Source organism: Egretta garzetta, unplaced genomic scaffold (genome assembly GCF_000687185.1).
Source record: "Egretta garzetta isolate BGI_Z169 unplaced genomic scaffold, ASM68718v1 scaffold706, whole genome shotgun sequence".
NCBI classification, from domain to species: Eukaryota; Metazoa; Chordata; class Aves; order Pelecaniformes; family Ardeidae; genus Egretta; species Egretta garzetta.
This window is the reverse complement of record NW_009260015.1, coordinates 413,344-430,977: the sequence shown is the minus strand read 5'-3', so window position 1 is coordinate 430,977 and position 17,634 is coordinate 413,344. Positions and strand designations below refer to the sequence as shown.

The 17,634-nt window shown below is 37.5% G+C and overlaps 2 protein-coding genes across 6 annotated transcripts in view; one reads left to right on the top strand and one right to left on the bottom strand.

The window, feature by feature from the left end:
* The first annotated feature begins 3,005 nt into the window (after nucleotides 1-3,005).
* On the top strand, nucleotides 3,006-11,137 carry CUNH1orf146 (chromosome unknown C1orf146 homolog). Its single transcript, XM_035896096.1, has 5 exons — nucleotides 3,006-3,152; nucleotides 5,121-5,215; nucleotides 6,230-6,412; nucleotides 9,357-9,435; nucleotides 10,829-11,137. The coding sequence occupies exons 1-5, from the start codon at nucleotides 3,084-3,086 to the stop codon at nucleotides 10,946-10,948; spliced, it is 546 nt and encodes a 181-aa protein (XP_035751989.1). The 5' UTR covers nucleotides 3,006-3,083; the 3' UTR covers nucleotides 10,949-11,137.
* Nucleotides 9,428-17,634, bottom strand: part of GLMN (glomulin, FKBP associated protein) — a 24,153-nt gene continuing 15,946 nt past the window's right edge. For all 5 annotated transcript variants that reach the window (XM_009640617.2, XM_035896092.1, XM_035896093.1 and 2 more), the window contains 4 exons: nucleotides 17,353-17,416; nucleotides 13,736-13,859; nucleotides 12,220-12,302; nucleotides 9,428-12,076 (listed from right to left, as the gene is read on the bottom strand). In XM_009640617.2, coding sequence (XP_009638912.1) covers nucleotides 11,969-12,076; nucleotides 12,220-12,302; nucleotides 13,736-13,859; nucleotides 17,353-17,416 — 379 coding nt within the window. In that variant the 3' untranslated portion in view covers nucleotides 9,428-11,968. The remainder of the gene's footprint in view (nucleotides 12,077-12,219; nucleotides 12,303-13,735; nucleotides 13,860-17,352; nucleotides 17,417-17,634) is intronic.

The following is a 17,634-nucleotide window of genomic DNA, read 5'->3' as shown; positions in this document are numbered from 1 at the left end:
ATTTCAAATGTAAGCTATTGTCAAATGTAATGACAGGCAGAAATATAGAATCATAGAATGTTTTGGGTTGGAAGGGACCCCTAGAGGTCATCTAGTCCAACCCCCCTGCAGGAGCAGGGACACCGCTAACTAGATCAGGTTGCTCACAGCCCTGTCCAACCTGTCCTTGAATGCTTCCAGGGATGGGGCCTCCACCCCCTTTCTGGGCAACCTGTTCCAGTGTTTCACCACCCTCATTGTAAAGAACTTCTTCCTTATATCTAGTCTAAACCTACCCTGGTTTAATTTAAAACCATTACCCCTTGTCTTGTCACAGCTGGCCCTACTAAAAAGATTTTCCCCATCTTTCCTATAGGCCCCCTTTAGGTATTGAAAGGCCATAATCAGGTCTGCCCGCAGCCTTCTCTTCTGCAGGCTGAACAATTGTTGTTTCCAGTATAACTTTTTGCCAACTGAAATGAAGGTACACAGAATTTACACAAGTTAAAATATAATGACTGGAGTCAAAATACTGACAGGAAGCAGTTTCTGTTAAGGTTTTGGGTTTTCTCGTTGTCCTGCACTTATCCATCATTGTACTTTGATGCCTCTCAAATGGGTATTTTGAGTTGGGGGTGGGGGGTATCCAACTTCATGTTCAATAAATGGCTATAGGGGAAAAAGGCATCTGCTTGTATCCCAGGGGTCTAAATCCAGTGTTTAAATTTCTTTGTAATTTGATGTAATAATTTATCCTTTCTTTTATGTACCAGACATTTCTAACAATATTACACTGAAGAAAACAAAAATCTACTCACCTGTTATTTACATTGTGAATTGTCTTTTTATTCCATTCTATTCCCTCCTATTCTTTTTTTCTCCATCTGAATTGTTGTAATTCAATTAACGCATGTACATATTAGACATATTCCAAAATATGAATTCAGGTATGTTATAGTGTTATAAATCAAGTATAACCACTACAACAAACCAGTTCCTACTCTTAGCCACTGGGATTTATCTGGTACTGAAACACAAATTCATTCACAGTGTACATGAATTCAAACTTCACGTCGGCAGATGTCAGCGGGATCATCAATCCCCATGATAAAACTGCCTTATTATTTTATAATTGTATTTTTAAATAATTCCTGATGTTCTTAACCGCCTGATCTTTGTATGCAGTCAGAGCACGTGGCTCCACTGTGTTACAGGAGACAGCTTCACAGTTTGTTGGTCCTGTCACAGCTCTCCAGAACACTGCAGCCAGGATGCCTCATACATCCGTTTTTTTTCTTTAATTTGCTGACTTTCACATCTATACTCTACAGAAATTTAAAAATTCAGTATTAGAAATGTTTGACTTACTATCAAAAGCAGCATGACATTTCCATACCCTTGCAGTGAGGGGCAACTGTAACTTGGGTGCATTTGGCCAACAGAAGTAGGAAATCAGATGTCAATCCACTTATTTGTCTGAAACAAAAAAAAGAGTCATCTTTAAATCACTGAGATGTATAATTATTTCTAAGCAAGCCAGATAATTTGCTATTTAAATGTATAATTTTTAATATATAAATGAGGTCACTTTCTTCTATTTTAAAATGCTCTAAAAAGAGTTTAAAAAGGAAAAGCTTTTACTACAATTTCAGATTTTCAGTAAAAATATGATTTCAGTAGATAGGCATGAGTCTAGATTCACATACTGGGTGAAGAGCAGAGCTGGAAATCAATGCTCTTTTTCAGTACTTTTAATGACTACACTCTGGCTCTTTACCATGTTTCCTCTTATATTATGAAAAAAGAAGCTCCATCTTTCTCAGTATTCCTCTTTCACTGCAAGTGGTGCTGTTTTTTGCTTTCACATTTTTGTACTGTGTAACTTCTATATTTAGAATATCATAGAAAATAATTTGGATTATTCTTCCCCAGAAACAGCTGCAGAATTAGCTGCCCATCAAGAACACTCCCTCAAGATTTTTTCCTATGCAAAAGTAGACTTATTACCATTATTGTTTCTTACACCCACTTGTTCTGCCTGGTGTCCTTCCAGTCCCTTTTAATCACCGAAAAATGTCACGCAATGTGTGGCAGCAGTCTCTCAGGCCAACACCAGGTTGCTGGAAGACTTTTATGGAGACACTTACAAGAAGATAGGGCTTTCCACAGCATCCCATCAGGGCACGGTGGAGCAGCAGGAAGGAGTCGAGCGGGCCTGAGGAAAGGCAACTGGCTGCCGTACCTCCTCACTTCCCGCCAAGGCCTGAGTGGCTTTCTTAGCAGTAAGCTATATTCGCTTCATTTGGTTGTTGGGAGCGCTTTAACGCCTTACCAGGTTTTTAAAATGAGGAGAGGCCCGGTTATATTTATTAGTATTACTATTTATTTTGTGGAAACCAGGGCTCTGACCCCCGGCGCAGCACGCAGTGCCGCCGTGCCTCAGGCGGGCGCCTCAGGGATGTGAGGCGAGGCCAGGCCCAGCCTCAGGGTTCCTCACTCTCTCTTCCCAGGGAGCTTCAGTGTCCCCAGCTGCACCACATGAGCCTTACTGAAATAGAAACGCCTGCCAACCTGCATATCCAGAAATATTTTCAGAAGAGTAAAATGCAAAAGTACATGAAAAGAACTAGTGCTCCGGCCTGCGGCATGGTGGGCCACTCCAGGCTGGGCAGTAGGCCTGGGGCAGTCTTCCCAAAAATATCTTAGTGTAAAAGGTGCACAGTGACAAACATGCCCTTTAAAAATAGGACAAATATTCTTTAGTAGTTTTAAGTGCTTTCAGGAATGTTTTTCTGAAGTAATTTATTCATTATGCAGCTCTCCCTGTCATGCCTTATAGAGGAAGCCCTCTCCGATACAGATTCTTTAAAGCTATTTAGGTATCTAATTGCCATCTTAAATTAGTTCAGTAGAAGTAGGCACCTGTATACATTTTGGAGAATAGGGTAATGCCCAGTTTTTTAGTCAGATCTTTAATGGATCTGTGTACCTTAAACATTTCACCTCTTTAACTGGCAGGCAATGTTTGTCATCTTTCTTTTTCCAAGCTTTTCAGAAGGTGGCAGCTGAGATTTCACTACAGAGCCATTAAACCCTTGAAAAAAATGACAGAAAGTGGTGGGCAGGAAGAGTCAAGATGGATAACAACAGTTATTATGAGTACAGCTCTTCAGGTACAATACCCCTTGTCAAGACCAGCATCTGACTCACTAAGAAACACTGAAAGAAGCATTTCCTCTATTCTATAAGTGGAAATATTTTATGCAATGTCAATAAATATAGTTTTTTGAGGAAAAAACAGTGACATTAGTCTGAAGTTGTTTCTACTATAGTACTGGTTCTTTTTGTGTGTGTGGTTTTTCTCCTAGCTACTTAGCTACTTCTGTACCCATTTAGTATTCTTGCCACCTGCTGTTCTGGGTTATACTGCTTTAGGATTGTCCTCCTGATGCATCATTTTTGCGCTGCACTGAGGCTGCTTTCAATTAGCACTATGAATGATTCCATCAGAAATGTTTTTAATTATCTGAATTTCTCCCTGAACGCTTTATTTTGTACTATACAATATCAACATCAGGGTAGATTATTACTCAGTAAGTGTGCAATTCAGTTTAAAATAGCGAGTCTTACAGCTACTAATGTATATTTATATCCGTTAATATCAGAAGCCTGGACTGTTTTCCTCAGTAAAGTGAAAGGGTATGTCAAGGAGCTGGTAATTAGTTCCTGCAGCTGAGACCAATTTCATGCCAGCTGGAGAGAATTTAGAGGCAAGAGAGCTTTGATTCACAAGCAAGGGTATCTTACGCTGGCTTGGCTGACAAGGTTATCACCCCATCTCTGCTGTATAAATGGTGTTGAAGTAATTCTCGAATCACCTCAGTTTAAAGCATGTTCTTATTTGCCTGCTTGTCTTGGAATGACAGCCTGTAAACTGTTCCAGTTTGGGCACTCCTTCAAGAGCAACTTAATCCATAATATGGTGAGAGGTATCGGAGGGCAGTGATCTCATCAGCTATACCAGCATAACTCACTCCTGTTCATAAAAGCCCCAGCTCTACTCAAAGCTGCTGCTGTTGGTAAGGGCTCACAGTGAGCAAAGATATGGAAATAGGTGAATACAAATCTAAGATGGCTTTTCTTTTACAAAGGCATTGCTTTGTATCAGTTTTGGTTATGACCTTTCTCTTTTCCCTGTGCAGCTATCCTTTTCTTATAGCTGTTATTTATATAGGTGCATTAAATAATTCACTGTCAGCAGTGGCTTCGAAGCAGAGAGGTTTTCCAAAATTGTAGTTATATCTCATAAGCAGCTGTCATTGAGTGTTCCCTTTCCAAACCAATTGAAAGCATAACATTTCTGGTTACTGTCTCCTTCAGGGTTCACTTGCTATCCTGACTTCATTTTGTACGCTTCCACTAAATCACGACACTTCCCTATATAGGCAGGTTGGCTGCGTTTTAAATGGGGAGGTTAAAGAATATATTACCTAAAAAGGATTCAGAGGTTTTATTTTTAAAATGTGTATATTTGAGCAGTTTCTGTGGAACATACTGCAGAAATGCTTTTTGCAGGCTGAAAAAATGTATCCAAACCCACTCCATTCTGTAGATGATTATGTTGTGTAGTGACATGTTCCAGTTTTTCTGAGTGGATTGCATTCTGTCAAAAAGCTTTAAAGAAAATCATGTCCCATACAGATTTTCTGAACTATCTTCCAGATGAAATGCTGACATCTGTGAAAATAATGCAGTCTAATTAAGAGGAGTCATAGAAGCACACTACTGAACGTTCCTCACTTCTGCAAATCCTCGTTTAGCACATCTTAAAAAATAGACTGTAAAATGTGCTTCTTTATGTATTATGCAAGAGCTTCCTGTGGCAAACTGAATGTATATGTACAGAATTTTCATTCAATGTTTGATGACTTCCAATGCAAATTTTTCAAAATTTCATTAACTGAAAAAGTTTAATTACCATTTACTACTTTTTTTTATTGTAAGTGGAATAAAAATATTTTTTAAACAACAGCGCTAAAGTTCTATCTATAATGGTTCAGAAAATGCTTTAAGAATATTTTTGTCATCTAACTTGTTGGCTGAAAATGTATTTTAACAATGACCTTTTAACATTTATTTAGAATCATGAAATTTCTACGATTCTCCAGAGGCAACAACACCGAGTTCGATATTCAGAATCGGTGGAAAATGGATCCGTGATTTTTTCTCTTTCTGGTACAGTACTTTGAAGTTTATGTTTTTAAATACATAAGATCTAATGGGGTATGAGATCAGGCCCTGTTGTAGGCTACACTAAACTGATTAAAAGCTGCCTTGTTGGAACGTCGTGCAATACAGGAAGGAGCTGTGCTGTGTTTGCACATAAATCAGAGGCTGGAGCAGAGCACTTTGGGGATGAAACATTTTCATTGGGTGTTACTTTTTTGGGGTGTATTGTAGAACAGATACACTAGAGCGTTAGTATTCATGGCTGTAAGCCCAAAAGTGAACTAAGATCCTTGGCTTTCATCTTCCAAGTTGAGTTTGCAGACCTGGTGGTAGCGGAGGAGTTAGGGAAGGGATTCTTTGAGCAGGTTTGATGAGGACATCACTGGAACTGCAAACATGAAATATCTATCCTTCCTTTTTAGAGCAGAAGATGCTTTAGACAGGTAGATGAGATCCTTAAGCTGAAGCTTTCCTGAACTACAAGGATTAACACAGCACACGTTGGCCTAGTCTTCTGTTAAGCCTCCTAAACTTCAGCCTTCTTAACTTTCCCTTTCAGAATAACTTAGTTGACGGGGTTATAATTTCATTTTTCATGGTAGACAGTTTAGCATACTTTTAAGATGTTACAGGTGTGTTTGTTTATCTCATTTAGAAACGGGACTCGCTGACCTCTTCAGCCAGTCTTTGCATTTGCCCTAAATTCGTTCCATTATAGCAGTTGCTTGCTCCTGAAGCATGTGCTTTCAAAGGCATTCAGGTGCCTGGACTTCGGGTGAACAGTTGGGTGGTTTTGATGCTATGGTCGAAAATAACCTCTGAGTCATGTGTAGTTATATCTTAAAAATACTAGTCATTGCTGGCTAAATCTCATGGTTGCATTTCACTGTCAAGATGTGTAAATTCATTCACGTGTTTGTTCCATTGCCTTTTAAACTAATGTTTGAGTAAGAATTCTACTTCCTGGTTTGTGGTGAGAACTTAAATCACGTTACTGCCACGACATATATACATTTATATCAACTTCTTCAATAGGTGTTGCGTTTATACTGGCAGACACTCAAGCCTTGCTTATGGCAGGGGAAGAACAGTTTTTCAGAAGAATTCAGAAGTTCATAAACATTCATCGGAACAGTTTTTTGGTTTTGTCGGCTGCTCTTCATGGACCAGAAGAATGGAATGTCATGTTTAGGATTCAGAGAAGGTATGATTTCAGCATCAAACCAGAATTTTTATCGCTAGGAAGGTCTGAAGCAGCAGTCCTGGATTCAGGAATGTTATTTTAGGAATTATTTTCAGGAATATGAACTTTATTTTGCTAATGCACTGGAAAATTATTTAAAGCATATGTTTATCAATGGCAAATGAAAAGAATACCAAGTGAATCAATCTGATGTGTCATAGGGGACAAAAGGGAACATTGCTCGAAACATAGCAAAAAACATCCGTTTCAATCACTTTAGGGTTATGTCATACAATTCTTCTTAAAGTTTTCTCCTGAACTGGAGAATAAGGCAATTTTCTTAGCTCTGTCAGCATTTTTCATGGTCATTTTCAAAACAGAGGAGGCAAGTTTTCTTCATGAGAAAAGGCTTTATTGTAAAGCACAGATTCCTTGCCCACTTTTAAAATCTGTTTACCTGGAACAGTGTCTATTATACAGAGCCAGAACAATTGAAATTATCCATCTTATTTTACAGCAAACGTATAAAACTGGACATTAAAATTTTATCTGTGATTTCTAATGAAGCCTGAAAACTTGTGTGTTTCAGTACATACCTGCCAACAACAGTTACCAGGTTGTGCTCCGTGCTTGTAGTGGAAGCTATTTTCTGGTAGGTACAGTAGTCCTACCTGCAGTTGATTTTCCTTCTTGACATCAAAGAAGTGACTATTCTAATGCAGCCTTTGATCTTTAGCTCCTTGAAACTGGCACTGGTTTCGTTAAACCCTGGGCACACTGCCAAATGCTGATGAGTAGCAGAGTGCATGGGATGAAATGTAGGAAATATATTACCCATTTGTGAAAATTCCATAAATTTTCATGAGAGGTCGCAAAGGCTCTGTCACCGTTCAGCAAGAACATGTTATTCAGCTGATGGCAATGCTCATTCTCAGCCTGCTTTGTGGTTACAGACAACGGATTTCGTGCACGTGTTGACCACTAACAAATGTGAGGGGGTTGAAATAATATTCCATTTGGCAAGTCAGTAATTTTATTAAAATAAAAATAATAGTTTTGTTGTCATTGCAGACCATACCAAATTGATGCTGGCAAGGCACAATTATATTTTAGATGCACCTGGCAGCTCGGAGTTGTGCTATGCAAATCACTGACTGAGCTTTTGCATTGGAAGGGGGGGGTTCCAAACTTGTGCCATGTTCTCTCAAACGACAAGTCGCCTGTTGGATTTGTTAAAAAAACAAAATCCCCTGGTATTTTCAGGTCTTCCTGTATTACCGTTTCTTTCTGCTTATCTGTGGTTTTGTTGCAATTGGGAAGGTTTGTTTTTTTTTTATTATTATTGAGAACATTATAGGACTGCTGTTCAGCACCACGAATGCTTTATGTAGGGTTGCATGTATCACAGGGGAAGGGGGAGAAAAGCTATCGGAATATCTTAGAATCTTAGAATCTTAGAATCTTAGAATCTTAGAATCTTAGAATCTTAGAATCTTAGAATCTTAGAATCTTAGAATCTTAGAATCTTAGAATCTTAGAATGTTTTGGGTTGGAAGGGACCCCTAGAGGTCATCCAGTCCAACCCCCCTGCAGTGAGCAGGGACACCGCTAACTAGATCAGGTTGCTCATCACAGCTCAAGTGAGCATTCCACTCAGTAAATCTGCACGCTAATTTTTAAACACCTTGGAGCAAAGACCAGCCTTGTGTTTTAATGGCAATATTCTGCCCATCAATCAAATTAATAAAATACAAACTAAATTTAGACCTGCTGTAACTAGAAGCAAAGCTATTGAGAGAAATGGATTTCCATGAATCTAGGTACGTACATGTAATTGTTCTTTGTTGCTCTTTGTTCACTCACATGTTGCTTAGCCCTTTCCTAGTATTAGCGAAGTTGCGTCTATTTATTTCCCTGATCCCTAAATGTAAATCAAACCACAGTTTCTGCATCAGATTTTAGCAGAACTCAGGAGTCACCCGAGTACCTACTCTTAGGGAGGGACACTGCCTGTAACATTTATTTTTGCTAATTAGAGGAGTTCAGGTCAGACGCCTGACCAGCACGGGTCTCAGTGTGAACGAGTCCAAGTCATCAAACAGATTGCGGGGAAGAACAGGTGGCGGTCACAAGGGGAGGGCACAGCTGAGCAGCTGGGCGCTCTCCTTGGATTACATCTTTGATTATTTAAAATTCCTCGTTCTTTGTTGTTAAGTCCCTCTCGTGTTTTGGCCCTACACCAGAAAGCGGCAGCAACGCTAACTGGATACAAGTCTTGAGAGGCTCTGCGCTTGCCTAAGCTTTGATCTCTCTCTCCTCCGTGACCACGCCGAAGGACAACCGATGCTAGTTTTTTAAATCTTCAGATTCCATTCTCAAGAATGAATGCGTATGAATTATTTGAGAGTTATAAATTATTTGAATGGACAAGTCTTTACATGAAATTTGTAGCAGAATTATCCCATTATCTTAATCACATCTCACGTACAGATTGCTATATTTAGATTTATTCAAATTCTGATGTATTCTTAGCAGGTGTTCTTAGATACTTCCCAGTGTTCTTCCACAGCCATTAAAAAAACAACCAACCCAAACATTTTTTTACTGGCACTGAGAACAGACAGTCTTCAACAATACAGCAGAAGGGGGTTTCATTCTCTCTGAATGTACACGTGCTTAAGAAGTGTTGATTTGATTGACTGAGTGTCAAGGAGGCCTAGGAAAAGAAATGAGCCCTTCCAAATCCCACCTAAACAAGTGGCACAGAAAGGGGACAGATGGCTACACAAACAGCGTGAACTCCCCAGTGGCCTTTAAAGATAAAAGCCATCTTCTATGTACTTGCGGTGAAGGCACGATAAGAAGTTGTTTACATCACATGGGAATGCTTTTTGAGTTTTATGGCATAACAAATTAGATGTCTGTTCTAACAGTAACCTTAAACTTAATTTATTTTGATGTGCAGATTCCTGGGCAGTAATTTACGTGTAATACCAGTTCATAATACTGCTGAAACTGTGAAGTTAATGCTAACTATAGCTAAGGTAAGTCTGGTGGCACTACTTAAAAATACTAGTTTGTCAGAAGTATATTAGCCAGGAAAAGCCAAAAACTAGAAAATATTTCTTTTTCCTTAATGGAACTTTTTGGGTCGTACTGACCACAGTCCATGTAATACACTGAGGTAGGACTGTTACTCTCATGCTTTAGCTGAGTCTTTAAACTATTGTTAAGGGTAACTTTAAAAGTTCTTAATAGCATCTATGAAGACAGATTAGATATTTATGAGCTAATTAGGCTCTTAAGTTAGGATGTTTTCATTTCATTGATGAGTGCAGAACCAGCATGAGATCTAAATTCATAATGACTTCAACTTAAAGTAAAAATGCCAATCAAAAAACTCTAGTTAGGTATAGTTTTTTAATGATGCACATACTAGTATGTTATTTCTACAGGTTAATGAGTGTAATTTCTGTGTATCTGCAACATACCTTGTATGCATCAACACATTATTAATTAAATCTATTTACTGAGCCTCTTTAAAGAACATTTTTCCATGAAATATCCAATTTAGATATTAACTATAACAACACTAGCAGCATCCCATGTGCCAAAAATAAAAGGAGGTGGTTGGATGGCATGTTAGTAATCAAATATGAATTTACATTTTATCCCTTCCTGAAGTGGGCATCTCAAAATAATAAGCATTAACCTATTCAGAGTATTCATCATTTTAAAAGCGTGTAAGCTACATCTCACCCATAATATGGCAAAAGCTGTTAAATACTTATTACAGTGTTGAATACCGTACTTAAACTCTTTCTGGAATCTACTGATGTCTGGCCCAGTCTCTTAGTGCAGCATTAACATAAACCCTCTCCAGATTACTGCTGCTCCTACAAACTTGAGTTTGCTTTTCTACTTGTTTGGAATGTTTACACCAAACTTCAGCAGCAGAGCCCTGTAAGAAGTGATGACAGCATACACCAGAAATCTATCGGTTGCCATTACGTTATTTCTTACGGATGCAGTGCAAAGCCAGTTTAATGAGCTCAGCTTTTGCCAGCGAATCCCTAACTGGTATAGGGCCTAAAAAAGGAGCTTTTTTGCCCCCAGTTAACAGACACGGCCAAGGGAGCAATACCATCCAACTAATCCTGAGCTACCATATCCAACTCCTGCTGACATACTACCCAGATAATCAGAAGCAAAGCTGACAGGACTGGTTATTTTAGGACTCGTCTTGCACCTAAAAGCATACATCGAATCACCTCTGTGTACATCATTCCTGAATACCTACTTCAGAAAGCATGCTTCAGGTTTCACTGCTGAATAATTTTACATTTGAACATTTTACTATTTGAAAAACAAGATGTTGAATATTCTATTACCTAGGAGTTACTGAGTCCTACTCATAATCTTTTTTGTTCCTCTAAGGTAACTTCCAAGCCACAAGCAGATGATGCTCGTTACCAAATGGCAGTGACAAAAGCGCAAATAATAGAAAACAGTCCAGTTTGGAAGATGCACCAGGAGTACCAGTTGCACTGTAATTAATTTAGTATTTTGGGGTTTTATTCATAAATAGAGTGGCTACATTTTAAACAAAATATAGCATGTTCTTAAAAATATGGTTACATTTCAAAAGACTGTATGTACAACTTGTGCATTTGGAATGAAAGTTTATATTAAATAACTATACAGAGAAAAATAGCATACATTATACCAAATGTGCATTCTAAGAAACTGCAGATGAGCCATCCTTACTTTTAACTTGATTCTGAACTTATGAGCTCATCTCTTTATAAGTATTTCCCAAAATATTTTATATATCTTAAGAAAAACTTTATCATTAAAGGTAAGGATGATCAAAACAACTCCAAAATATAGGTTTCCCCTGCATAAACAGGTATATGTATGAAATCTTACACAGTGTGGTTTTTTAAACACAAGTGTTATCTGTTGTCTTACTAAGTTTTTGCATTTTATTTGGCTCAAAGTTGATGTGTTTGTTTTTCTTTAAACCTTGTTTCCCTGCCAAAATGTTTCTACTGTGATCTATCTATACCTCACAGTCCTCTTTGTAAATATTGAAGCTTGTCTGTCAACATTAAAAAGTGCTAATAAAAATACCTTGTGCTTACATAGTGCTTTTTAATTAATGGTTCTCCAGTCACTTTATAAAAATCTTTGTAATTCACAACACCAGTCCTCAATTATTGTCTAACAAATTTTGAAAGTCAACAGAAAAATAAATGCACAGCCATACCTCCTTGGACAGCATAAGAAAAAAAACCCCCAAACCTTGTTTTTAGTTTCTAAACTTAAGAAAAAGCATCAAATTCTGAAGAGGAGCACTTTAGTAAATAAGCCATCTCTGTGAATCGCATACAACAATAGCACAAGAAACTAAAAAAAGAACAGGAACAAGACTGATGAAGAGCAGCATTTGCAATTCTTCTAGAGGCCACTCTAAATCGCTTTTGTTGGAAGGTTGGTAGCCTCCTTTTCAAAACTAAAGTCTCACAGTCAAAATTATCTTGTAAGAAGCATGTGAATTCAAATACATCAGCTGACCTAACTGTTTTCATCCATTACCGCTTTTATTTTCACTTCAATGAGTTCTTCTACTCGAGCTAGCACACTTTCTATTAAATCAAATGTGAAGAGAGCAGAATGTAAAACCTGAAATGACAAAAAGACATTAATGTTATTTTTAATAGAAGAAATTTTGGGTTTTTTCCCCCGCTGTATATGTACGTTTGTCCCTGGGTTGAAAAGGAAGTTTCAATACTTCTGAGTAACTTGCGGAGGAAATGCAAACTCACCTGAAGCTGCATTTCAGTAGTCATGGCAGGCATCTTCTCCCCACTCACAGTTACAGAACAAACTGTGTTAGAACTGTGTGCCTCTGTAGAAGAAAATAACCAACCAGAGATCAGGCGGCTGTTTCACATATTCTTTTCATTCTAAAACTTATTTAAAATATTAGTATTTGTAGACAGTAACTGTTAAAAACCACAAACCTAGGGACTGACCCAACACAGCACAGAAGGTGCTGATCCTTAAGAGAAAGACAGTTTGAGCTGGATGCTGTACGTGCGCTTTCTGTATCACATATGACTACATTACTAAACAGGTGATAGCTGCAACTCAAAACAATTGTACATAGCTCCTTAATTCCTCCTTAAGAGGGAAAAAAATTATTAGATCTGGTCATTTTTGATATATTTTTAGTATTTCCACATCCAGAGAGATAATAAAGGGTTCTTTAGCTTGACTTAATGAAACCAGACATGAAATACTTATTTTACTAAGAAAAGGCTGCAGGCTTCTCCGTTTCAGACAGATTACTTGCAGCAGGCAAAACTACAAGGACAAGTCTGAAAACTAAGGGGAAAACCACTCTTACATTCAGACCACATATTTGAAATTCAACATTATGCTCACAAAGATTATACTTTGGGGAGAAAGGCTAAACCATTTACTATTACAAGTCAGATGTTCTCTCCCGAGCTCAAATCTCTTTAAGCTTTGTCAAAGGCTAGAGAAACATAAGAGGGACTTAAAATAAAAGCTTCCTGATTAATTTTAAATGGTTCCCTTTAGAAAGATATCCACAGGTTGCCTTCAGAAAAATTCCCCTTCTCTGCCTCAGAGAGTTTACAACAACAGAAGAGGATAAGACTAGGGGCAAAAAGCCATGCTGACATTTTTGGTAGCAGAAGCAAGTTCCTTGGTCTGTCTTAATTATATTGGAGAGCAGAAAGGAATGGCAAATCTGACACACACAGAGATGGCCTAAAGCAGCTATAGCTCTTATGCCCTGTGGAATGTGTCTGCTTTACCCAGAGCAGAATCTGACTCTGTGTGTTGGATTAAAAAAATAAATAAATTAAAAAAAAATCATAAAAAAATCCAGAATGGAATCCCTGAGTGTTTAAGAGAGCACCTATTTGCTGCGTGAATTATTTCTTCTCCCACACCTAGCATGAAACCTAATGGCTATATATTCACAGAGAGACTTAGATGCTCCTGTCTAACCTTAAAATCAAAAGTATAAATGCAGAACAAGCTTTCAAGATCTTCATGTGACATTTCTATCAGGTTTCTATAAGGTTTACAAATACGATGAGAGAGAAACCAGTCCAGATTTTTCTGACCAATTATGAAGATTATTAATATCAAATGTAGCAACTACTGAATTATTATTTGAAATTTGGAATAGTGTCAGTGGTTAAATAAAACATCATCTATAGAGCACTCACCAATTCTTTGTTTCCAAAGGATTTCCAAAGTTTCTAAATATGAACAAAGCGAAGAAAAAAAAAGAAAATAACTAACCTCTTCTGTTCTCTTTCTTGTTCTTTATTTCTGCTTCATAGTGTGCTTTTGACATATTGAGTCCCACATGCAGCGGTTTTAAAAAATTCTGCTCAATCTTGGCAAGTGTGGTCCATACGCCAGTCTATTCAAACAGAACAGAGAAAGGTACAAATTAGTTCCAATGGAGCATTGCAATGCTAACGTTTTGAGCACAAGTTTTTGGACTGGTCTTAATAACATACACTTCTGTGCTGGGAAGAAAAAGAAAAAGATAATTTCGACTCGTCCATTTTAGACTGAATAGCACCACGATGGACTTTTAAGCTTCTCTCCCTCTCTCTCACATTTTCAAGATTATTTGTGGAAAATTAGAGGATGAAGCAGTCAAAAAAAAAAGAGAACAAAAAAGAAAACAAAAAAGAACAACCAAAAAAAAAGGTGGGGGAAGGGAGGAAAAACTTAGTATGTAGGCTGGTAACTACAGCACTGAAAACGCGTATTTTCAACTTGTTCTTGTAAGCAAAGCTGAAAGGATCTTGGTCTGTTGAAAGAGGGGTAGTAGCCACGTTCTCAGGCTAGAATCTCTACAGTGAGTAAACAGCAGTTGTAGATTCCTCCAAGATATTTGTGCCATTTTGCTGCTGAATTATTTAAATTCATGTTGCCAAATTAACACTGTATTGCGCTGCCAAATGAAAGCTCTGATGACTGTCATGCTCCCCAGATATGTAAGGGTCTTCTCTCTATCACATTGAGCTTAAAAAGCATTGTAGGAATGTTACTGAATACCCTACTAGCCCATCCCTAGGCACACTTAGCTGAAGTGACACATGAACTCCCCAATTTGGCATGGGCGAAAGGAGGCGTTTACAACAACAGCACTCAGGAAGCAAGAGGTACAAGGAAAAGATGCTCAAAAGCAAGGCTGTTCAAGGTTACGCAACACAAGAGGAAAACTTCTCTGCCTTGGCACCTTATAAGCTTGTAGTTACAAAACTGCTGTGGAAGGAAACAAATATAAAGCAGTCTTTGTGTCTTGAGATATAGGAGCCATTTATATGACTCCTTTCTTCAGGCAGTATCCTCAAAGGGCAGAATAAGGACGATAAAAATAAGAACGCTCAGTGTTAAATAGGATTGTTGATTACAGCGGAAAATTCACCAAATTTTAATGCTAAATGACACAAAGTTATTTGGTCAAATAAGAAAAGCAGTAATTACTTCCTCCAGAATGGGGCTAAAACCAAAGAAATAACTTTCCAGGAAAATACTGGTTTTTAAGCTCAATTAATGAAAGTGCTTGTTACACAGCGATCAAAACGACTGAGCTGACATGAAAGGAAGCATTTTCTTTCTGCCCCACTTGCACTATATGAAGAAGTGAGACAGGGAGGAAGTCAAGAACAACTGGCAGAGCCTAAATTTAAGGGAAAACTTCAGAAGAGGTGATGCTATTTTCTCCTCTAACTGTAGGGACATTCTTTATGCCAGTTACTAGACAGCATGGCTACAGCAATTGTGTGCTCCTATGTCTACATTTTTAATAATAAGAGGAATAATCTCTTTTCTTACAAACCTGCGCATTGACATGAAACTGTGTGGACCATAATGAGCACTTAAATAGTAATCACTCCATAAATCTGAGAAACAGATACAGTCTATCAATACTAACTAATTACATAAATAGTAAATTAGAAATGAACCAACTGAAAGCTATTTTTACTATTCATTTTCATTACGGTTTTGGTAATCAGTGCAAGTTGTATTGTTATTATTCTCAGACTAATAACATCATTAGGCACTTACAAAACTTGTATTCGTAGATCTCAAAGTGCTCTAGGAGTTGATCAGAATTCTTTTTTGTATTTTAGGAAACAGAAAATTATATGCTGAAGTCTATTACTCCAAATCATAAACAAAATCAAGGAACTGGGGGAGAACAACAAAACACCTTAGGATACTCATCTGCTGGTTAGAATATTCATCTGACCATGACATTGCTTATTCCAGTCAGGAAAGACTTTACTCCACAACTGAAAACCATTTTTTCTTTAAACTGTGACTAATTTAAACAAATATTTTAACACAAAAAATCAAAACATTTATTTCTAAGGAGATCATAGAATGATTTGGGTTGGAAGGGACCTTTAAAGGTCATCTAGTCCAACCCCTTTGCAATGAGCAGGGACATCTTCAACTGGATCAGGTGATCTTGCTTGCTGCATGATATAGTGGATAAAAAGCTACGGAATTACATAAATTAGAGGACTGGTGGAACACAATGATTTGGAAGAGTCAACAGATGTTGCATTTACTATCAGAATAAGTAGCCATTTGGTAGTGGAATGTAATTGGAAAACTAACCACAAATAATTCCACTGGCTCTTCAATGCTGTAGCGACACAATGCAAGCCAGAACACTTATATATCAGCTGCTAGAATATGGAATCCATATATCGACCCAGTTGTGAAATTCAAGCGAGTTTCCCCTTGAGTATCCAGGAACACATTTCCATCAACTGCAGGTGGACAGGACTGACTGTACTCAACAACAGCAGATCCATCATAATACACCACACTGAAAAGCCAAACAGCAGTTGAATAACAAATAGAGCTTGCACTGATCTACCCGTAACAAATGTTGCTGACTGCTTCAGACAGAAAAGAGATAAACAAAACAGAGAAGAAGTGGGGTTTACAGTTAAAGCTGTAAAATCCTGCTTTAAACTGAGGTAGGATAATATTATATGGTTAAAATACATAAGGGCAGTTTCAATTTTTTAAATATACAAAGTTTAAATATGCAGGGTATTTCTGAAATATCTACACTCAAACATCCACACACAGGAGAAATGAAGGTAAAGAGGTATACATATAATAAAAACATAGGCAAAATACAGTGGTGGCAAGTTACCTTTGTGCATAAAACAGTCTTGGCTGTATCCAGTAAAGCAATGTAGCAGAAAATTGGATTGGCCTGGCCATTCCTTTTGTTACTTCAGCAGAAAGATCTTACAGACAAGAATTTTTTTATGCTAATACCTAAAGAAGCTTTTAACGTGTGCCTATCATTCAGCTGCACAGTTGCTGTAAATATAGAATTTTGTTTTGCCCGCTAAAAACTGTTCAAATATGCTGATTAAATACTTCCTGAGACGTCTTAATACTATTAACTTTCAGCACATAGCACAAAAAGTATTTTGCCTAAAGATGAATAAAATGGATCTTTTGAACTGCAAAGGTTTGTATTATTATTCTGAAGAAATCCACTTGGAGGCTTGAGGGATACCACTGAATAAATAAGCAAGAGTGACAAATATTTCTTCTCATGGGAATACTTGATTTTAGGGAGACACACTCTAAAATTATGGACATAGACCACAGTTCATCAGGCAGAGTAAAAGGATTAGCTTGTTTACAGTAACAATTAAGTATGAATGCAATCAAATTTAATCAGAATAAAGTAATACATCACAGATGTGCTAATGTAGTTAATAAAACATCACTTCTGGATTACTGACCATTGCAAAAAAAAATTCAGAAAATATGTTTCTGAACCAAGGATAACAGCATTCACATGAATCCAGCTCTCAGCCCTTAGCTAATCAATCATTTTCAAATCAGTTAGTACTTACTTGATTATCATTTTCACAATCCTTAATGACCAAGTATCTTAGTAGATTTAGTGATGCCATAATCCTGTGAATTAAAAATATACTATTATTTAGGACACAGATTTATATTACAGATGTAATAATTTGAATTGGCCAGACATCGTAAAAATATCCATTTGTACAAAATGCAACCACTCATCTGTTGAGCAATGTAGCTTAGTCTAGAGCACCAGTGTGCAGCAACATCCATGTTACAATAGTTAACACTTTGCAAGCAAGATTAAAACTGTCAGCAGATTGGAG

Bases quoted from the DNA above. Each gene is read 5' to 3' on its own strand.
- CUNH1orf146 (XM_035896096.1), top strand. From the start codon at position 3,084: ATGACAGAAAGTGGTGGGCAGGAAGAGTCAAGATGGATAACAACAGTT. The intron at 5,216-6,229 runs TACAGTACTTTG...TACATTTATATC, and splicing joins GTGATTTTTTCTCTTTCTGG to AACTTCTTCAATAGGTGTTG. The intron at 9,436-10,828 runs GTAAGTCTGGTG...TGTTCCTCTAAG, and splicing joins TAATGCTAACTATAGCTAAG to GTAACTTCCAAGCCACAAGC.